At 46.9% G+C, this 16856-nt stretch overlaps 2 protein-coding genes across 11 annotated transcripts in view; both read right to left on the reverse strand.

Moving 5' to 3' along the window:
* Positions 1-1708: 1708 nt before the first annotated feature.
* Positions 1709-5961, reverse strand: Mrps24 (mitochondrial ribosomal protein S24). The gene is made up of 4 exons (XM_047561258.1): positions 4596-5961; positions 4457-4525; positions 4183-4294; positions 1709-2135 (listed from the first exon to the last, which is right to left on the reverse strand). Exons 1-4 carry the CDS (start codon positions 4632-4634, stop codon positions 1852-1854), a joined length of 504 nt encoding a protein of 167 aa, XP_047417214.1. The 5' UTR covers positions 4635-5961; the 3' UTR covers positions 1709-1851.
* A 5755-nt stretch (positions 5962-11716) lies between these two features.
* The window catches only part of Urgcp (upregulator of cell proliferation), a 41144-nt gene continuing 36004 nt past the window's right edge, over positions 11717-16856 (reverse strand). For all 10 annotated transcript variants that reach the window (XM_047561256.1, XM_047561252.1, XM_047561249.1 and 7 more), the window contains one exon: positions 11717-15728. In XM_047561256.1, coding sequence (XP_047417212.1) covers positions 13132-15728 — 2597 coding nt within the window. In that variant the 3' untranslated portion in view covers positions 11717-13131. The remainder of the gene's footprint in view (positions 15729-16856) is intronic.

Below are 16856 nucleotides of genomic sequence, written 5' to 3' on the forward strand. Positions count from 1 at the left end.
TTCTTGCTTCTTATACTGCTGTTGTGGAGTATGAATGTGCTTCCAGAGCCCTGTCTGGAGGGCCTTGCAGAACACATGCTGTGGTCTGAGATTGTGAGGGACATGAAGGGGCTTCTGAGGCACTGAAGGGGTGGAGAGTGGGGTTAAACACTAATCAGTGCCTAGGAAAGTTTGCAGTGAGATAATATCTCCAGAAGAATGTGATGATGAGGAAAATGGAGACTGGACACTTCCTTTATCACCAAACTTTAGGAGAGGATCTAAACAGAGTCCCTGGTTGTAAAATAAAGGAATGCATCCATAAAACATCTGCAGAGGGCTGGGGTATAACCAAAAAAAAAAAAAAAAAAAAAAAAATTTAAGAAAAGCAAGTATATAGGATCTATGTGATCATTCCAATGTTGTTGTAAGAGAGCTTGCTGAGCATACGTAAGGCCCTAAGTTCTATAAACAACACTGAAAGATAAAAAAAGACATCAAATATTGTGGGGGATGTGGAACAGGAACTCACATTAATTGATGGTGGAATGCATAATGGTTCAACTCTGAAAACAGTTTTGAGTTTTTTCCAGTTAAACCTAACATCCTGATCTAGCAATTGTGCTTTAAGGACAGCCCCTTAAGTGCACACCTATATTCCCAGCAACTCTGGAGGCTGAGGCAATAGAATCACAAGTGAGGTCAACCTGGGCAAATTAGTGAAACCCTGTCCTAAAATTAAAAAAAAAAAAAAAAAAAAAAAAAAGGCTGAGGAGGTAGCTTAGTGGTAAAGTGACTCTGGAATCAATCTCCAGTACCACCAAGGGGAATGAAAATTGCTTTGTAAACATACAAATTCCAGGTCAGTCTCAGCAACTTAACAAAACCCTATCTCATGATAAAAAGGATTAGAGAAGTAGTTCAGTGGTAAAGCACCCCTGAACTCAATCCCTAGGACAAAAAGAAAAAGAAGAGCATGTACAAATAAAAACCAGTCTGCAGTCTTGTACAGCAGCTCTTTTGAAATAGCCACTTTCATGAATCAACATGAACTGCAATAGCTGAAGCTGGGGCACATCCATGTAATGGACCATGATTCAGCAAGGAGAGAAGGAATTATTAATCCGTGTAAAATATTTGAGTGAAGCTTGCATGCACACGATTGAGTTCAAGAAGCCAGAATGAAGAGGTTACACACTGTGTGATGCCATTTAATGAGATGATGGATGTTGCAAAACCAGAGAGATGGTAAATAGATTGGTACTGACAGTGATGTGTAGTGGGCAGGGAGTGGGTTGAGTATGGGAATAGGGTGATGGAAGGATGTATTAAAGGACCATGTGCATATTGTTTTGTTTTTTAAAACACTGACATCAATTATTAATATGCATCTTTTTATTTTTGAGAGAAAACAAAGAACTTTAGGTGAAGTATGTGATAGAGTGACTGCATACACAGACAGGTCTTCACTGAATGAGCTGAACTTCAGATAACAGGCAGCTTCCCTACAAGCCCTGAAGCACATAATGAAACCCTACTCTAACTCCCTGACCAAAAGTGCAAAGGCAAGGGCTGGGGATATAGCTCAGTGGTATAGTACTCCCCTAACAATGCATGAGACCCTGGGTCCCCATCTCCAGTAGAGGAAAAAATAAATAACAAATGAAACACACACACACACACACACACACACACACACACACACAAAAGGGTAAAGGTAAACAGAAACAAAGGTGCATGAAGATCTTTATTCAACAGCAGCTTAGAAGTGATGACTGTCTTCTGAGGGCATGCATTTCTCCTTGTTCTATTGGTCTTTCCCACATTTCTGTCCTTTGTATACTGCAACTTGACTCAAAAAAGGGCATCATCCTAGATATACTTATATACAACCTTTGAGGGCACAGTTTGGAGATGGAGTCGCACAGGACACTTATAAAAGTGGGACAGCAGAGTCTCACTGTAGCCCACGAGGAAGTAGAACTTGTGTGCTGGCAGTTGCCTCAGGACCAGGGCACAGATCTCCACCTGGTTGGCACGGCGCTTCAGGACCAGCTGGTCAGCCAGACAGCCTGGGAAGGTACCCAGCATGAACTTGCGTAGGAAAAAATCCTCCACAGTTCGCTCTGCAGCATGTTCTTCCCCATCCAGGTTACCTGAAGAGAAGGCACCACAGAAAAGTCAGCCATATTACCCAGGGAGCTGCCAAGACACCAGAGCTAACATCTAGCACCAGGTACTCAATCTCACCCCTTGCCACAGCTTATTCCATTTTCTTCTACTAATGGAATAATACATTAGAAGTCAAAATACATTATTAATTCCCAAACCATTTCTGTGAAGCAAGTATCCTCATTTTACCTGAGCCTTAGGGTACAATTCTGGTGACACCTCTACATCTAGTCCCTTTTAAAGTCTTTCTTGACTGCTTTAAAGAAGCATGGGTCATCCTGTGGGCCAGACAGATGATGCCAGTCAATACTTATGAAATTAGGGACAGTAGCTTCTCAAAAGTCTGGACACATCTTCCATAAATGGATTCTTAGTGTGGGCCCAGGAACCCTGAAACCTTTATAGTACATGCTGAATCTGCACATTCACACCCAGACCTCAAAACAAGAACAGGAACCTAAAGGGGTGGGAGATAGGAACCTATATTTTATTTCATTATTTTCTGCTGTATTGGGAACTGACCCCCAAGAACCTGTGTTTAAATTTTTCTAGCAGGGTGTGGTGACACCTGCCTGTAGTTCCAGCAACTCAAAAGGTTCAGGCAGAAGGATCACAAGTTCAAGGCCATCACGGGCAACTTAGTAAGACCTTGACTCGAAAAATAAAAAGGGCTGGGGATGTAGCTCAGTGGTAGAGTGCCCTGGGTTCAATCACCAGTACTCTAGATCCATCCAAACATCAAAGTTGATAACCCTTATACTGAACAAAATACAGTTTCATTATTTCACAGAAGTTATGTTCCATAATGTCACCATAAACGCTGAGCTAGTGAATTCTGAAACAATGCTTATAGGAAGAACACACCATTAGATTTGTGCAAGCCTCTGGTCAAGATATTTTCATTAACAGATTAATATATAAGCTAGTTTCAGGAGCCCTTCTGTTTAAAAATGCATTAACATATATGGTTGATTAACATTTAACTTTCAGCCAAGAGCACTGTAACTTAGGCTTGAACAAAACTTATCTAACATATATTTCCTGTGTAAGGCACATCACAGTCTTGAGATCAGAAGCACTAGGCAGTAATTCAGGGTCATTTTAAACAGCAAAATTACCAACAAAAGGCACAATAATTTTTAAAATGTGTCTCTAGACTGTGATAAAGTGCACTTTTTACATTATGAAAACTTGTTCTACCTCAATTGCGAACAGGCATAAGGGCATTGCTCTGCCTGTGTTCCTGGGTAACCTTGAAAGTGATAGGGTATTGATTTTGAAGTCACAAATTTTAGTCAGTATAAGAATACAGAGGGGTGCCTGGTGTGGTGGTGCCCACCCCTACAATCCCAGCAGCTGGGAAGCCTGAGGCAGGAGGATCTCAGGTTCCAAGCCAGCCTCAGCAACTTAGCAGGGCTGTGAGCAACGTAGGGAGACCTTGTCTCAAAAATAAAAAGGTCTGGGGATGTGACCCACTGGTTAAGTGCCCTTGGGTTCAATCCCTGGCATGTATACACACACATACACACACACACACACACACACACACACACGTGCGTGCACTCGAGCAAAAGGAAAAAGAAAACCAAGAATTTACAGAATCTGTAACAGGATTAACTAAATAATTGCAGGAAAAAAATTGTGCTTCAGGGGAAAACTACATTATTTTGGGCATACTCCTCTGGGCTACTAGATTCTATGGGGGTTTTACTCCTTTCATTGCCTCTATTTTACATCTATGTAAATTACAAAAAACTGATAGCAATCCAAAATATCGTCGGAAGACATGTAAATAATTTCTATTCAGTGGAGGGTCAACTGAGTTTCCATAGGAAAAGTGAGATTCATTTGCAAATTCATTTCAACAACCTTGTCTGTCTTTGCTTTTTTTGCGTCTCCTCTGAACTGGATTAACAGATTTCTGCCCTGGTCTTAATGACCAAGTTAAAACTTGTTCATCTTGCTCACATGGCAGTTGGACTGAGCGCTCCTCCTCCGGAAGAGCTGGGTATCCAGCAGTTGTCCCCTCACCTGTGTGCAGCGACAGCCAGCCCTTTCGGTGAGAGATGTAGTGCGGTGGGTGGGCTTCCTCGTAGGTCACAGGCTTGTCCCCCTTGCCCACCCGGACTCTGGCCGCTCGGTTCTAGGAGCAAAGGGCCCTTACTACGCCGTACCGCCCCAGTCCCACCCCTGGGTCCGTCACCCGTCGGGCTTTTCCGAGGTTCGGCTCTCACCCCGGGCCGGCCACCCGTTCCGGGTTCCTGCTACCGCCCGCGACCCACTCCCACCCGCCTGAAGCGCTCACCTTGGCGCAGACTGCCGAGGTGTGCAGGGCACGCCAGGCGCCAGGAAGTTCTTTACTCCAGGGCAGCACCTGTGGGGCAGGGGCGTGAGACCGAAACCAAGATCCCACCCCGACCTTTCTGCCCGCGCTGCCCACTCACCCGTGGCCTCAGCGCCAGGCCGCACAAGGACGCCGCCATCTTCTGCGGAGAAGGGCGCAGGACGTGCCACCGTGCTGCACCCGCAGGGGGGGACCACCGCGGACGAGACCAAATTGCGCGCGGGGGCGCGCCCCGGGGGAAGCGGGCGGGAGAGGCGGGGCGAAGACCCCACAGGGGTGGGGCCTCCGCGAAGAGGAGCGCCTCCCCGCGTCAGGCGCTGGTCTTTCGGGCTCATCCGGTTACTTTCTCCAGGCGGATTGCTGGCGTCGGATTTCTGATCCGGAAGTTTGATGATGCAAAACATGAGCTTTCGCTCTCCCAGAATTCCCGTTAGGAGAGGTGATGGCGTCCTGAAGGAGAAAGGGGAAAAACCGCGCCGCCTCGCCCCCCGCCTCCACCTGGATCTGGGGACGTCCACGTCCTAGAAATTAAGCTGAGCTGTGTCTCCAAAGGATCTTGTGAAATAAGTGTTGGGTGTAGCTCAATTGTAGGGTACCTGCTTAGCATGCACAGGCCCTGGGTTCAGTCCTCGCACTGCAAGAAAACAAAACCTCCAAACTCTGGGCTTTTATCCACAAAGAAGAAACATGTTTTGTTTAAAACTGCACCCAGTTCTTGAAGGATGAGTTATTCAGAGATTTGCCATTCATGATAGTGGCTACCCTAGGGAAGGAATTCTTCCCTCCTCCCGTCAGTGAACTTAGGTGCTCTATTACTCAGCTACATCCCAGCTTTAAAACTTTTTTTCGTAATAGGGTCTCACTAAGTTGCTAAGGCTGGCCTCTAACATGCAATTCTCCTGCCTCAGTTTCTTGAGTAGCTGGTATTCCCGGCATGTGCCACTGGGACCGTTAAGCAGGGAAATTTTTAAGAAGCAAGGAAATGTATGGGGATATAATATTCACGCCAGAGCTGTGCCAATGTAATTGGTATCTTCTAATTATTAATGTCAAAGGGAAAAATAGCTACACTGGGTATCTTATTTTAGAATTCATTACAGTAATGGAAAACACGAGGGCTCTTGTATAACAACCTTTGTACAGTCGAACTTCAGTATCGTCATCTATAAAATTAACTTATTTAATAATAGTACTACTTCACAGTTGTTAGGACCAAGAGGATATTTAATAAAATAACTCTTTTGGTTGTGTTAGGTTGAATGGTGTGAAGTTGCCAATATTTGGTTGTTTTGGACCTGCATCCTTCATCCTAATGATGCTTGAACCCTGTTGTGGGAGGGAACACTAGGTGATCACGTATGAGGACGGAAATGGAAGCAAAGGTTGGAAGTGAGTTGCCTACAGTCACACTGGGGCAAAGGCAGACAGCAAGCAAGATTGGAGTCTCTTGGCTTCAGTCCAGTTGATTTCCATGACCAAAATTCCTCTCTGGCCACTTGAATCTGGGTGGTCAAAAAATCCTTAATAAAAGGACAGGGTCTTTCATCCCCACCTTCCTAGGAATGTTTTATTCTTCATTTTTCCTACTGCAGCCGGCACTGTCCTCCCTGAATATTGGATAAGAGCACAAATAGACTTGATGTTCTCCAAAATCCACAATACATAAGGACTTGCAAACATAAGGACTCAGTTTTTCCTGAAGAATCCTTTTAAACCCATTTTTTTCCTTATAAAGTTTGATAGTTTTATAATTGGATAAATTATGTCTGCTCCAACATGCTGGGGAACATAGGACCTGGTATTTGAACTATCCAGATCCAAATCCTGGATCCACTTCTTGGCTGTGTAATGTGAGTCATGACTGAACCACTCTGAGACCAGTTTCCCTCATTTTCAAAATGGGGATGGTTGTGAGGTTGGGGTGTAGATCACTGATAGAGTACATGCTTAGTATGTGTAAGGCCCCGGGTTCAAACTTCAGCACCACCCCCCAAAATTTTGAGTGTGTGAAAATTACACAGTAAGATTCCTTGCAGGAGCAGCAGTTCAGCGTTTTCTAGTGTTTTTAAAAGAGTCCCTGATAGCTATTCATTATTTTAGGGAGATAAACCCTGACTGGACTAGAGGGAATAGGGGAAGAACAAATTGTTATGCTGAGTCCTGAATCACCGTGACAGGCAAAGTTGACAGGTACCTAGTGGACCAAGGTACAGATGCAGCAGGAGACAGGTTGGCCAGATGAGCAGGACAGGAAGGCTGTGCCTGGGAGTTCAGGTTTCCCTTCTAGGCAGTAGGCAATAGTACAATCAGATTTTTGTTTTTCTCTATTCAAGCCATTTCCCCTTTCCTGAGGTGCCTCCCAGGAATTCTAAACCTAACACACAGTGAGCATTTCAGGGACAAAATTCCTCTGGTTCAAACACACCCTTGCCTTCCCTTTGTTTATACAAAGCTTTGCTGCAAAAAATATTTCAGCTGGTTCCTTGATTGGGGGAGGGATCACATGGGTTAATTTGCATGATTAAAGTAACTTAAAATGACACTTTGTGTACATTAGTATGAACTGTTAGTGTTTAAAAATCACCAATGGAAACATTTTAATGGGGACATCTTTTCTGTAATTTGATACACTGTTTCTCCCATCCATCTTGCCAAGGAGGCAGTATTTCCAGGCTTCACAGAACAGACCAAGGCCCCAAACTCACCTGAGATTACAAAAATGGCTTCTGTTACAGAGCATGTACTTGTGCCTTCTTCCAGGGTTTCACTGCACCACTTGGTGTATGAGAGCTCAGAGATACATTAGGATGGGTGTTACAGTTTAGATGTGAGGTGTCCCCCAAAAGCTCATGTGTGAGACAATGCAAGAAAGCATATAGGTGAAATGATTGGGTGATGAGAGTCTTAATCTAATCAATACATTAATCCCCTAATAGGGATTAACTGGGTGGTAACTATAGGTAGGTCGGGTGTGGCTGTAAGTGGGTCATTGGGGGTGTGCCTGTGGGGTTTATATTTTGTCTATGGTGAGGGGAGTCTCTCTCTCTGCTTCCACGTATCATGTTCTGAGCCACTTTCCTCCTCCACAGTCTTCTGCCATGATGTTCTGCCTCACCTCTAGCCCCAAAGAATGGAGTTGGCCTTCCATAGACTAAGAACTCTGACATCGTGGGCCCCACACAAACTTTTCCTCCTCTAATTGTTTTTGTCTGGTCTTCTGGTCACAGCAGCAGAGGGGGAAAAAAGCTGATAAAAACAGATGGGAAAATGGCCTGGGTCTCTAGCTTGGCACAGTCCCTAAATGGCCTTCAAGGACTTCCTGGCTATGGAGTACCCAAGAGCAAGTGACCTCCATGAAGAGCCTCCTGTGCCCACTACGTAGACAAAGATGTACAACTGTTTTATCTCAGACCTGAACTCTTCTCCCCATGTAGCAACCAGGAAGCAGACGTTGCTTCATGCTCTCAGCACAGTGGTTCTAGACCCTGGTCACATGAAAGAACCCATTAGGGCCTACCCATCTCTGTGGGGAGGACAAGGGAACCTATACTTTTTGAATACCTCTTAGATGATTGCGGTTTGCAGTGGGGTGGAGAATTAGTATCTTAAACTTAGTTTATTTGAGGGACTTCCAAAAGCTATGTCTGCAGAGGCCTGTTTGGGGAAGACCATGGCAGCTGAGGGGAATGGCCTTAGCCAGGCCTGCCACTTTTGGACCACTAAGCAAAGGAAGGGCCTGTGGAATGATCTGAACTTCCTGGAGATGGTCTGTCCAGCTGGGTTAAGAGGCTGAGCTGTGGACAGACACCATGTAACAGAGACACTCTCAGTTCACATGGACTTCAGAGCATGGTCCAGCCTGGAACACAGTGATTATTTCCTGGAAGTTACAGAATTCAGCTGGAAGGTTAACCAAGGCAACTCCACTATCCAAATGACTTATCCTAACATAGAATAACTAACATATTATACTTTGTAAAACTATTACTCCTAGTAATTCACTCACCAAGAAGAATCCCAGAGGTTGTCTATTCTGGGAAATAAGTCAAACAACCACTGAAACTCCATTACAGAGCACACCCATAAATCCCAATTACTTGGGAGGCTGAAGCAAAAAGATCACAAGTTCAAGGCCAGTCTGGATAACTTAGTGAGATCCTATCTCAAAAAAAAAAAAAAAAAAAAAAAAAAGGTCTGGAGATGTAGCTTAGAGGTAGAGTACATTTGATAGCCAGTACCACAAAACAAAAACAAAACTAAACAAAAAATAGGTGTCTTATACCACAGGTGGTCCATGATTCCTGTGAGCTCCCACTTCCACCCATTCCCCTCCACTGAGGGTCAGGGGAAAGGGTCAGGTCTAGGTGCATGGGATAGAGCCAAGCTATAATTACTGTGACAATGTCCACTGTCCTGGTATCAGAGCCAAGGGCAGTTAGAAAGGCCCAATGCTACACCATGATCCTGGGCTAAATGTCAGAACCCAGAGGGGCCAAACCTGGGCTTTGGGGATGGAATCTGCCTCAAGAAAGCTAAGACAAGGTTGGAGATATAGTTCAGTGGTAGATCACTTCCCTAGCAGGCACAAGGCCCTGGGTTGGATCCTCAGTGGAAAGAAGCAAACTGGGAAGGGAAGGAAGAAGAAAAGGCTAAGAAAGGTAGATGGGAGAACAAGCCTCATGTGCAGGGCAACTAAGACCTCCACCAGAGGATCTCAGAACTTTGCTAAATCTGGACATAAAAATGAGCTTGGATGGGGAAACAATTAAGATGCTGTAAGACAAGCACCAAGAGAGAAGCAGAGGCCCCTGACCCCCTCAAGTGGTGTGAATGAGGGAGGTTGGCCTCAGGCAATTAAATGAAAGAGAAGTGCCACCATAGTAAGCCAGCGTCAGCCAGGCAGAAGGAAGCACCAGCCAACAACAGCATGGAGGTAGCCAGGGTGTGGCTGCTGTGGGCTGAGAGCAGAAAATCATGAACCAGGATCAAGGCCAGCTTGGCTCTCTTCTGTGGTCCTGACTCATCACTGCACTCTGATGTAATTTTGTTGGTCCTAGAAGAAATCAGATAGGTTTAGGGTCAAATCATTTTATTACTGACTCAAAAAAAGAGAAAGGATTTTTCTTTCCTGGGCTAATTCATCACATCTGAGGAGCTGGAGTAGCTACAAATCAGGTTTACATTGGTACAGATTGCCAAACACCAGCCCTACCCAGTACTGTATTTTAGTAAATGTAAGATAACATCATTTACAAGATGCCACTTTGTATACTCTTAAGGAAGAAAGATGGTTACTTTTAAGATACACTAATGATTTCTGGCTTGACATGTTGACATTTGAGACATGGCACTGGGCACCTTAACCTGTTCACGGAACGCTGCTCCTGAGCAGGCACTGCGTAAGCACTTTCCATTGCTAAGCAGGTGCTAGTGGGCAAACCAAGGCTTAGAAAAGCCAAGTAACCTCACTTAAGGGTCAGTCAGGAGGAAGCAAGACCAAGAATTACACCAAACTGGGAACCCTATGTGCTGTAGCAAGCACAGTCTATCTCAAGGGAAAGGGCACACACTTCTTGGAACCTTGTCTCAAATTCTCAGGCCCATTTTCTCCAGATGGTACTTGATTGGTTCATGCTTTCCTCAGTCACAGGATCACCTAGTGAACAGCCTGCTGTTCTGCTCATGCTTCTCTGAGTGGTTCTCCCATTGCAATCTTGGTTCCAAGACATGACCTCCCCAGTAGCCCCATGGCAAGCTCTAGGCCTCTCAAATCCTAAAGATGTTTTGAGGTGTGATGCAGGTGGACCTCTGGCTGTGGTGAACATCCATAAATGGGCAGGGCAGACTGATGCTTTGTGTTTTTAGCTCCAAAGCTACAAGACTGCTTGGGGATTATGTAAGTTTGAATCCTAAGAACAACCCTGACTTGAGGGTCTGAAAGTGAATACCTTTTTCATAGGTCATGGGTTTGAACATCGACCCTCAAAAAAGTCAAGAACATGCAAGTGACTTCCTGAAAAAACGTTCCTGCACCTGAAAGTAGCAATGATTTCTCAATTGACCCAAGTAGTTTCAGAATTCCTCCAAAGTGGTCCTGCCCAAGGATACCCCTAGCAGACTCTTGCTCCCAATCTGCTGACTGGTCTGTTTTCAAAAGTTTAAATATTTTGGACAACTGTTTGATAGGTCTGGGGATGTGTAGAATAACTTCCCTGATTATTGAGTGGTTACTGTAATTTCCTTTAAATCCTGTATCCCTTTGAAACTCTGATGAAAGCATGACCTGCATACACTTAGGCCTCAGGAATTTCAATTGAATGGGTAGATCCTATATAAAGGATCCTTGATCTGTTGGAAGCCACTAGGTCTGACTTCCCTTTCCAGATTTTAGGAATAGGTTGAATCAAATTTTCTTTTAACCCAGTGCTGGGGATTGAATCTAGGGCCTTGCTCATGCCAGGCAAGTGCTTTGCCACTGAACTACATACACACTTCCTTTTTATTTTTTTAATTAATTAATTAAGTTTTTGAGACATGGTTTCACTAAGTTGCCCAGGACACTACAACCAGCTCAGTCTTTGAATTGGCTGACATTCAGCAATTCTAAGAGGAGTTTCTAGTGCTTGAACTTGGGGACCAGGAATATCCTGGATCAAATTCTTATTGTGCTGGAGAAGCTCCTGGGCAGCTTCTGTGGCTCCGGTGGAAAAAAAGGAAAGACCTTGGTATTTCCAACTCAGCCAGCATCCCCCCTTGTCCCCGACCCCCAGAACTGGAGATTGAATCCAGGGCCTCATACACTGAATGCAAATACCCTACCTCTGAGCTATAGCCCCAGCCCTTTTTGAGACAAGGTCTAAGTTGCAGCCTCACTATGGCTAGCCTGGAACTTGCAACCCTGCCTCAGCCTCTCCAGTAGCCGGGATTACACCTCCATGCCCAGTTTATATTTTTAGTTTTAGAAGGGAAAGATTTCCTTAAACTTAGTGAAAGACCAGGTTTGCTGAATCCCAGGACTGCTATCCACCTACTACACATAACTAGAACCTGCTCCTATATCACAGTGACAATACCTTGAAAGTGAAGAGAGCAGCAGGTGGAGAATCTCGGGTCCCCCAGGAAGCGAAGGAAGACAGAAGGAGGATCAGGGAACTTCCATTCAAGAAAGGGTTCCAGATCAGAAGCCCTAGAGCTGAGGGCACCTTTGCTGAGTCTGGTAAAAGGACAAGAAACAGGCTAGGTACCCTGGCCACTGCCTGGCAGAGGGTCTAGTTTCTCTGAAGTTAAGAAACAGAAGGAGATTCTAAGGCCTAAGTAGCAAGGCTCAGAGAATCAAGAAGAAATTCCTAGGGCTGGTGATATGGCTGCAGTGGGTCTCTGAGGCTTACAAGAGGTGAGCAATGGCCCTTGGGGATGGCTAGCACAGGTTAGGATTCCAGCTGGAGGATCAACAGGGCAGGAGTCCAAGGTCCCTGGTCAAGTATCAGACCTAAATGGTGGATAAGTGGGGCTGGGAAGGACGCTGGAGAGGACATCAGAAGGGTCAGGCTGGCCCTGCCCTGGTGGCTCAGGGATCTTTAGATATTGTGGAGGTTAGCAAGGGCCAATGGATGAGTATGCCACTGATGCCTCTGTGTTCTGCCATGCAGGTGTGCAGTCTGGGGCTTTCTCCATCACCTACAAAATGGGGCGAAGATGGAATTACCTAAGTTCTTGTGAAGGCATCTAGTTCCTTTCTCAGTTAACAGCCAGAAGAATGGCTCTTTGCTTAAAGAGAGGGAACAATTTCACATCTGTTATGCAGTTCTCCAGATCCCTCCTCAGGCAGTTGCTGCTATCTTCTCTGAGCACAGAGAACAGTGAAGGCACAGAGAGGCAGAACCTGTGTACTACTATCATGTGAGCATTCATTCATTCGACAAACATTTATTAAGTGCCTACAGTGTGCCAGACCCTAGGGATACAGAGCTGGATGTTCTGTCCCTGCCCTCAAGGAGCTCACAGTCTGGGGCCAGACAGTAAACACATGAGTGACAATACACCATGAAATGTTGAGGCAGAGGTATGACAAAGTGCTGGGACACAAAGGGTTTCTGATGAATGCTTCCTCGGCAAGAGTCAGGGAAGGCTTCACAGATCAGTCCATATACCCAGTGCCACGGCAGTGCCTTGCACACATGGGCAGGATCACATCACCGAAACCTCAAATGCTGGTCCACAACCCTTGGGTTAGGTAGAAGCAAGGCCTGCCCTCTGCTTCCTCAGGACAACTCCTAACCTCAACTGGATGTCACTGCCTTCTGGGACCTGAGGAAAACTGTTCCCCACTCCAGGGGCCAATGAAGGAGTAGCTGTCCAGAGGGCCAACCCTCAGGAGCCTTGACAGGGTTCAGGAACAAGGATCAAATTACTGCTTGTGTTACCCTACCCAGGGCCTCTGATATCCCCAATGACATCTCTGAGCTGGTCTGTGAGATTATTTCTTTTCTTAACACTGTTAGGAGACCCCTACCCACTGTCTTTCACTGGTCTTCCTTCTCGTGTGCAGCAGGCACCAGCCGCCTCTCAGGTGCCTGGGCACAGCCTGCTAGACCCCATCAGAATAGGCCACCACAGCAGCCTCCACACCTGAACACTTACAGCCGCCGCACCAGCTCAATGAGCTGCTGGATGTTTTTGTTTTGGTTGGACAGGCCATTTCTGATGTTTTCTAGCAGGCATCTCTTCAATTCAAAAATGGCCTCACTGTACCCCAGGCTCACAGCAGCCATAGGTGGTGCTCCATGCCACAGTCCAGGGACATGCCAGACATGTTGCCTCTCAGGGTCACAGAAGGCCAGGCCTGCCAGTGTCCGGAAGCCACCACCTTGCTTCTCCATCTGGGCAGCAGCTCTGCTCAGGTCACTGGGTGGATCCAAGAGCTGCCTCCTGTCTCTTGGCTTGGGGCTGGGGGCAGGCATGTCATGAAGGTTCTGGTACACAAACTGATAGTTGGGCATGTGTCCTGTTTTTTCCAACCTCAGAAATGCATGCAGAATAGCTGGTGGAATGTCCCTCGTTTCAGCTAAACTGACCACAGTAACGTTACTCAACCCCATAAGCAGAGTGGCCAATGAAGCCTCCAGCTCAAACCTGTCCCCAGCCGAGGTCAAAGCCCCACTGATCAGCCCCCCAGAGTCTATCACAAGGATGTGGTCACAGCCCAGGTCTTGGCTGAAACCCTCAGCCACTGTGATGAGCTGCATGAAGGCCCCCCGGGGACTGCAGCTCCTCCCGGTAGCAAACCGCAGGCCAAACATGGTGTTAAGAAGCATGGATTTCCCTGTGCCTGGTACTCCCAGGGCAGACAGAACTACCAGCCGAGACCTCCTGTCCAGGCGGATATGCAGCTCCTTGAGGAGCCCTGTGACCCAACGTACAGGGATGCTCAGGGTTCCCCCATCCACCAACTCCAGGGGCAGCCCCAGCAGCAGCAGCTCCACAGCCAGGCCTGGGAAGTGGGCAAAGCGCCTCTGGCCAGCTGGCAGCCTCCCTGCCTCCACCAGGCAGCTCTCTGCCTCATAGAACTGCCCCATTTCCCGCAGGAAATGTTCCACCCCAAGAGGCTCAGGCCAGAGTGGTTCACTCAAGTCTGAAGCCCCACAGAGTTTTGGTCTCAGGGTGAGAAGAGTCTCTGGGGGCTGTCTCAGCCGTGGCTGGCCCACCCGAGCCAGACCCCACTCCATCCACCTCAGGAAGTATTGTCTCTCACCCAGGGAGGGGCTGCTGATCCCAGCAATGAATTCCTGTACCCCTGAGGTAGGCTCCTGGCCATTCTGCTGCATCCGGAGCTCCAGGAACCGTCGCCTCAGTTCAGCCCGGTGCTTCTCAGGTGGGTCTGGGGCCCACTGAAGTTGGCAGAACTCCCTCTCCACTTGGGCTGCCTTCCTTCCAGGGTCCCCCTGCAGCCTCAGTTCATCCCTCCTGTAGGCATCTATGTCCTTGATCTTCCTGGTGATTCTCTCCATTCGGTCCTTTGCCTTCTGACACTCCTCACAGTCCTCATCAACTCTGAGGCCCAACTTCCGGGCTGCATGAGCCATGTCTTCCACAGACACCCTCCTGCAGGGGGACCGTACCACACTACCCACGATTCCTCTGATCCTCCTCACAAAGCTCTCACTGTCAGTGCTGCTGACCTTCACCAGGACATGTGAGTGGTCTATCTTCAGCACAGGGATTAGCTTGTTCAGGAATCGGAGGTTTGTGTTGCGTTTCCCCCGGTAGGGACTCAGAATGAAGTAGTATTTTGTGGTTGATTCCTTCATGGAGTACAACAGTTTATATTCCTTCTTACTGATGTTGTCTGTCAGAATAAACACAGCTGAGGATATTTCTGTCAAGAGTTTAAACTGTAGCCAGTGAGACCCAATATCACCTCGCAGGTTCAGAAAGGCCACAGGCTCTGGGAAGACATCCAGGTCATCCCTGCCGCTGGGGAAAAACCAAGAAATTTCTACCAACCCATCTGCTATCTCTCGGGGATTAGTGCCCAAGTTGAGATCGCGATGCCAGAAGCAGTCCCATTGCCTTCGGCCTGGGCTGAGGATGGCATTGAGCAGCTGAGACTTAGAGTTGCTGCTGACATCCATGCGCACAAAAGCAAAGGTGGGTGCCCTGGATAGGACCACACTGTCCTCTCGGAGGCTGCCCAGGCCCCGTGGGGGCTGGGACCACCACGTCCGTACAACGGCCCTTAGGGCCCACAGCAGAAAGGTGTGGTAGTGGTTTTCTGAGTCAGGCAACACAAGCGGGAGTGCAAATTGGCAGAGGGACATCTTGAGCACGATTTCCTGTTGTAGAAAGCTGTCTGAGGACAGCAGCAGGGCACAGAGAAGGTCCAGGGGGTTCACTGGTGTGTCGGGCGTTGGTAGCTCAGAAAAAGAGTAGATGTCATCAGCAGCAATGTCCTCAGCTGGATCCCAGTAGATCATCTCCTCCTCCATCTGGTTCTCCTTCTCTGCAGGCCGGGCATCTGGAGGCATATCCAGCACCATGGTGGTGTTCCTGGCTTCAGCATTGAGGGCCTGCAGCTTCCTGAGGAAATGCCAGGGCAGGTCCTTGGGAACCTGAGGGGCCCAGTTCTTCATGCTGTCAAAACTGATCTGCAGAGAGTCCTGGAGGCAGAGCTTCTGCACTTGGTATGTCTCCAGTCCCAATAGGGATAGCATTTCCTGAAGCCTGCTTCTCTCCACTGTGGAAAGAAATGAGGACATGAGTGCTCAGTCTGCATTCCTGAGTCAGGGCCACTGTAGAGCTAGAGAGGGGGAGTCCAGCAGGGAAGGATTAGAGAGGATGTCCCTCAGAGTGGGATGTAGGAACAGGAGGCTCAGGGTGTGCCCAAGCTGACCTGAGATCAGGGATGAGGAGGAGACCCAGTATCAAGGTAAATACTATCATCTAACACAGATGTACATGACATTAGAAAGCAGAAAGGAAAAAAGGAAACAAAAGAGTCACATTTAAGAACTGGGAGAGTTCATGTAAAAGCACCAATTTCTAGTGTCTCTAGAAATCTGCAAAAATCTAACACTCAGCTCAAAATGAACTGGTTAGAGTGAGCAGCACATGCCCCTTAGGCAATGAATTCAGGTCCCACCTCCTATCCCATAATGCCACAGGGTTATTCATGTGCTTCTGGCCACACACTCAAGCTGAGCCTTGTGCTTCCTCAAAGTCACCTGGAAGTTTCCACAGGCAGCACAATCACTTTTAATTCTCTGGTTTCTAATGTTATTTTGTCTTTAAATAAGTTGGATGATACTTTAAAGGAAAATATTATCAAGCATAGTAGAGTCAGCAGTCATAGCTCAGCAACACTTTACAGATTTAAGACTAATAATGTAGTTTTCAGTCACAGTAAAATATCTGGTGCAAATTGCTACCAAGTGTAAACTTGTTTATTTGTGCAAAGAGTCAAATATCACCCTATACAATGTAAAAATCTTACAAGTTAGCTGCTCTGAACACGATAGCTATCTCCAAGGGTCTGCCCACCACTATGAGTTGTGGCCTGGCATTTTACCAATGTTCATACTGCACATAATCACTTTAAATGTTAATGTACGAAACAATAAATATAATGAAAGCTCCAAACTTTTTTCCAGTTCCTCTTGAGAGGAAGCAATATGCTCAAACCATGAGAGGAAGCACTGGTTGATTCAGCCCTTCTCTTGTTTCTCAAGGTCAAGTAACAGATTCAGGACCTTTCTCAAGTGACCTAAATGCGCCACAGCACTGAATATAGGGCTCAGAGTTCTATAGCAGTGTGATTATAAGACCACCCAGGAGAGAACAAGTGGCCCATGAACTTGCAAAAACA

The sequence above is a fragment of the Sciurus carolinensis genome, chromosome 8 (assembly GCF_902686445.1).
Source record: "Sciurus carolinensis chromosome 8, mSciCar1.2, whole genome shotgun sequence".
Classification (NCBI taxonomy): Eukaryota; Metazoa; Chordata; class Mammalia; order Rodentia; family Sciuridae; genus Sciurus; species Sciurus carolinensis.

Bases quoted from the DNA above. Each gene is read 5' to 3' on its own strand.
- Mrps24 (XM_047561258.1), bottom strand. From the start codon at position 4,634: ATGGCGGCGTCCTTGTGCGGCCTGGCGCTGAGGCCACGG. The intron at 4,526-4,595 runs GTGAGTGGGCAG...CCTGCCCCACAG, and splicing joins GCCTGGCGCTGAGGCCACGG to GTGCTGCCCTGGAGTAAAGA. The intron at 2,136-4,182 runs GTGAGGGGACAA...CCTTCTCTTCAG, and splicing joins CTGGCTGTCGCTGCACACAG to GTAACCTGGATGGGGAAGAA.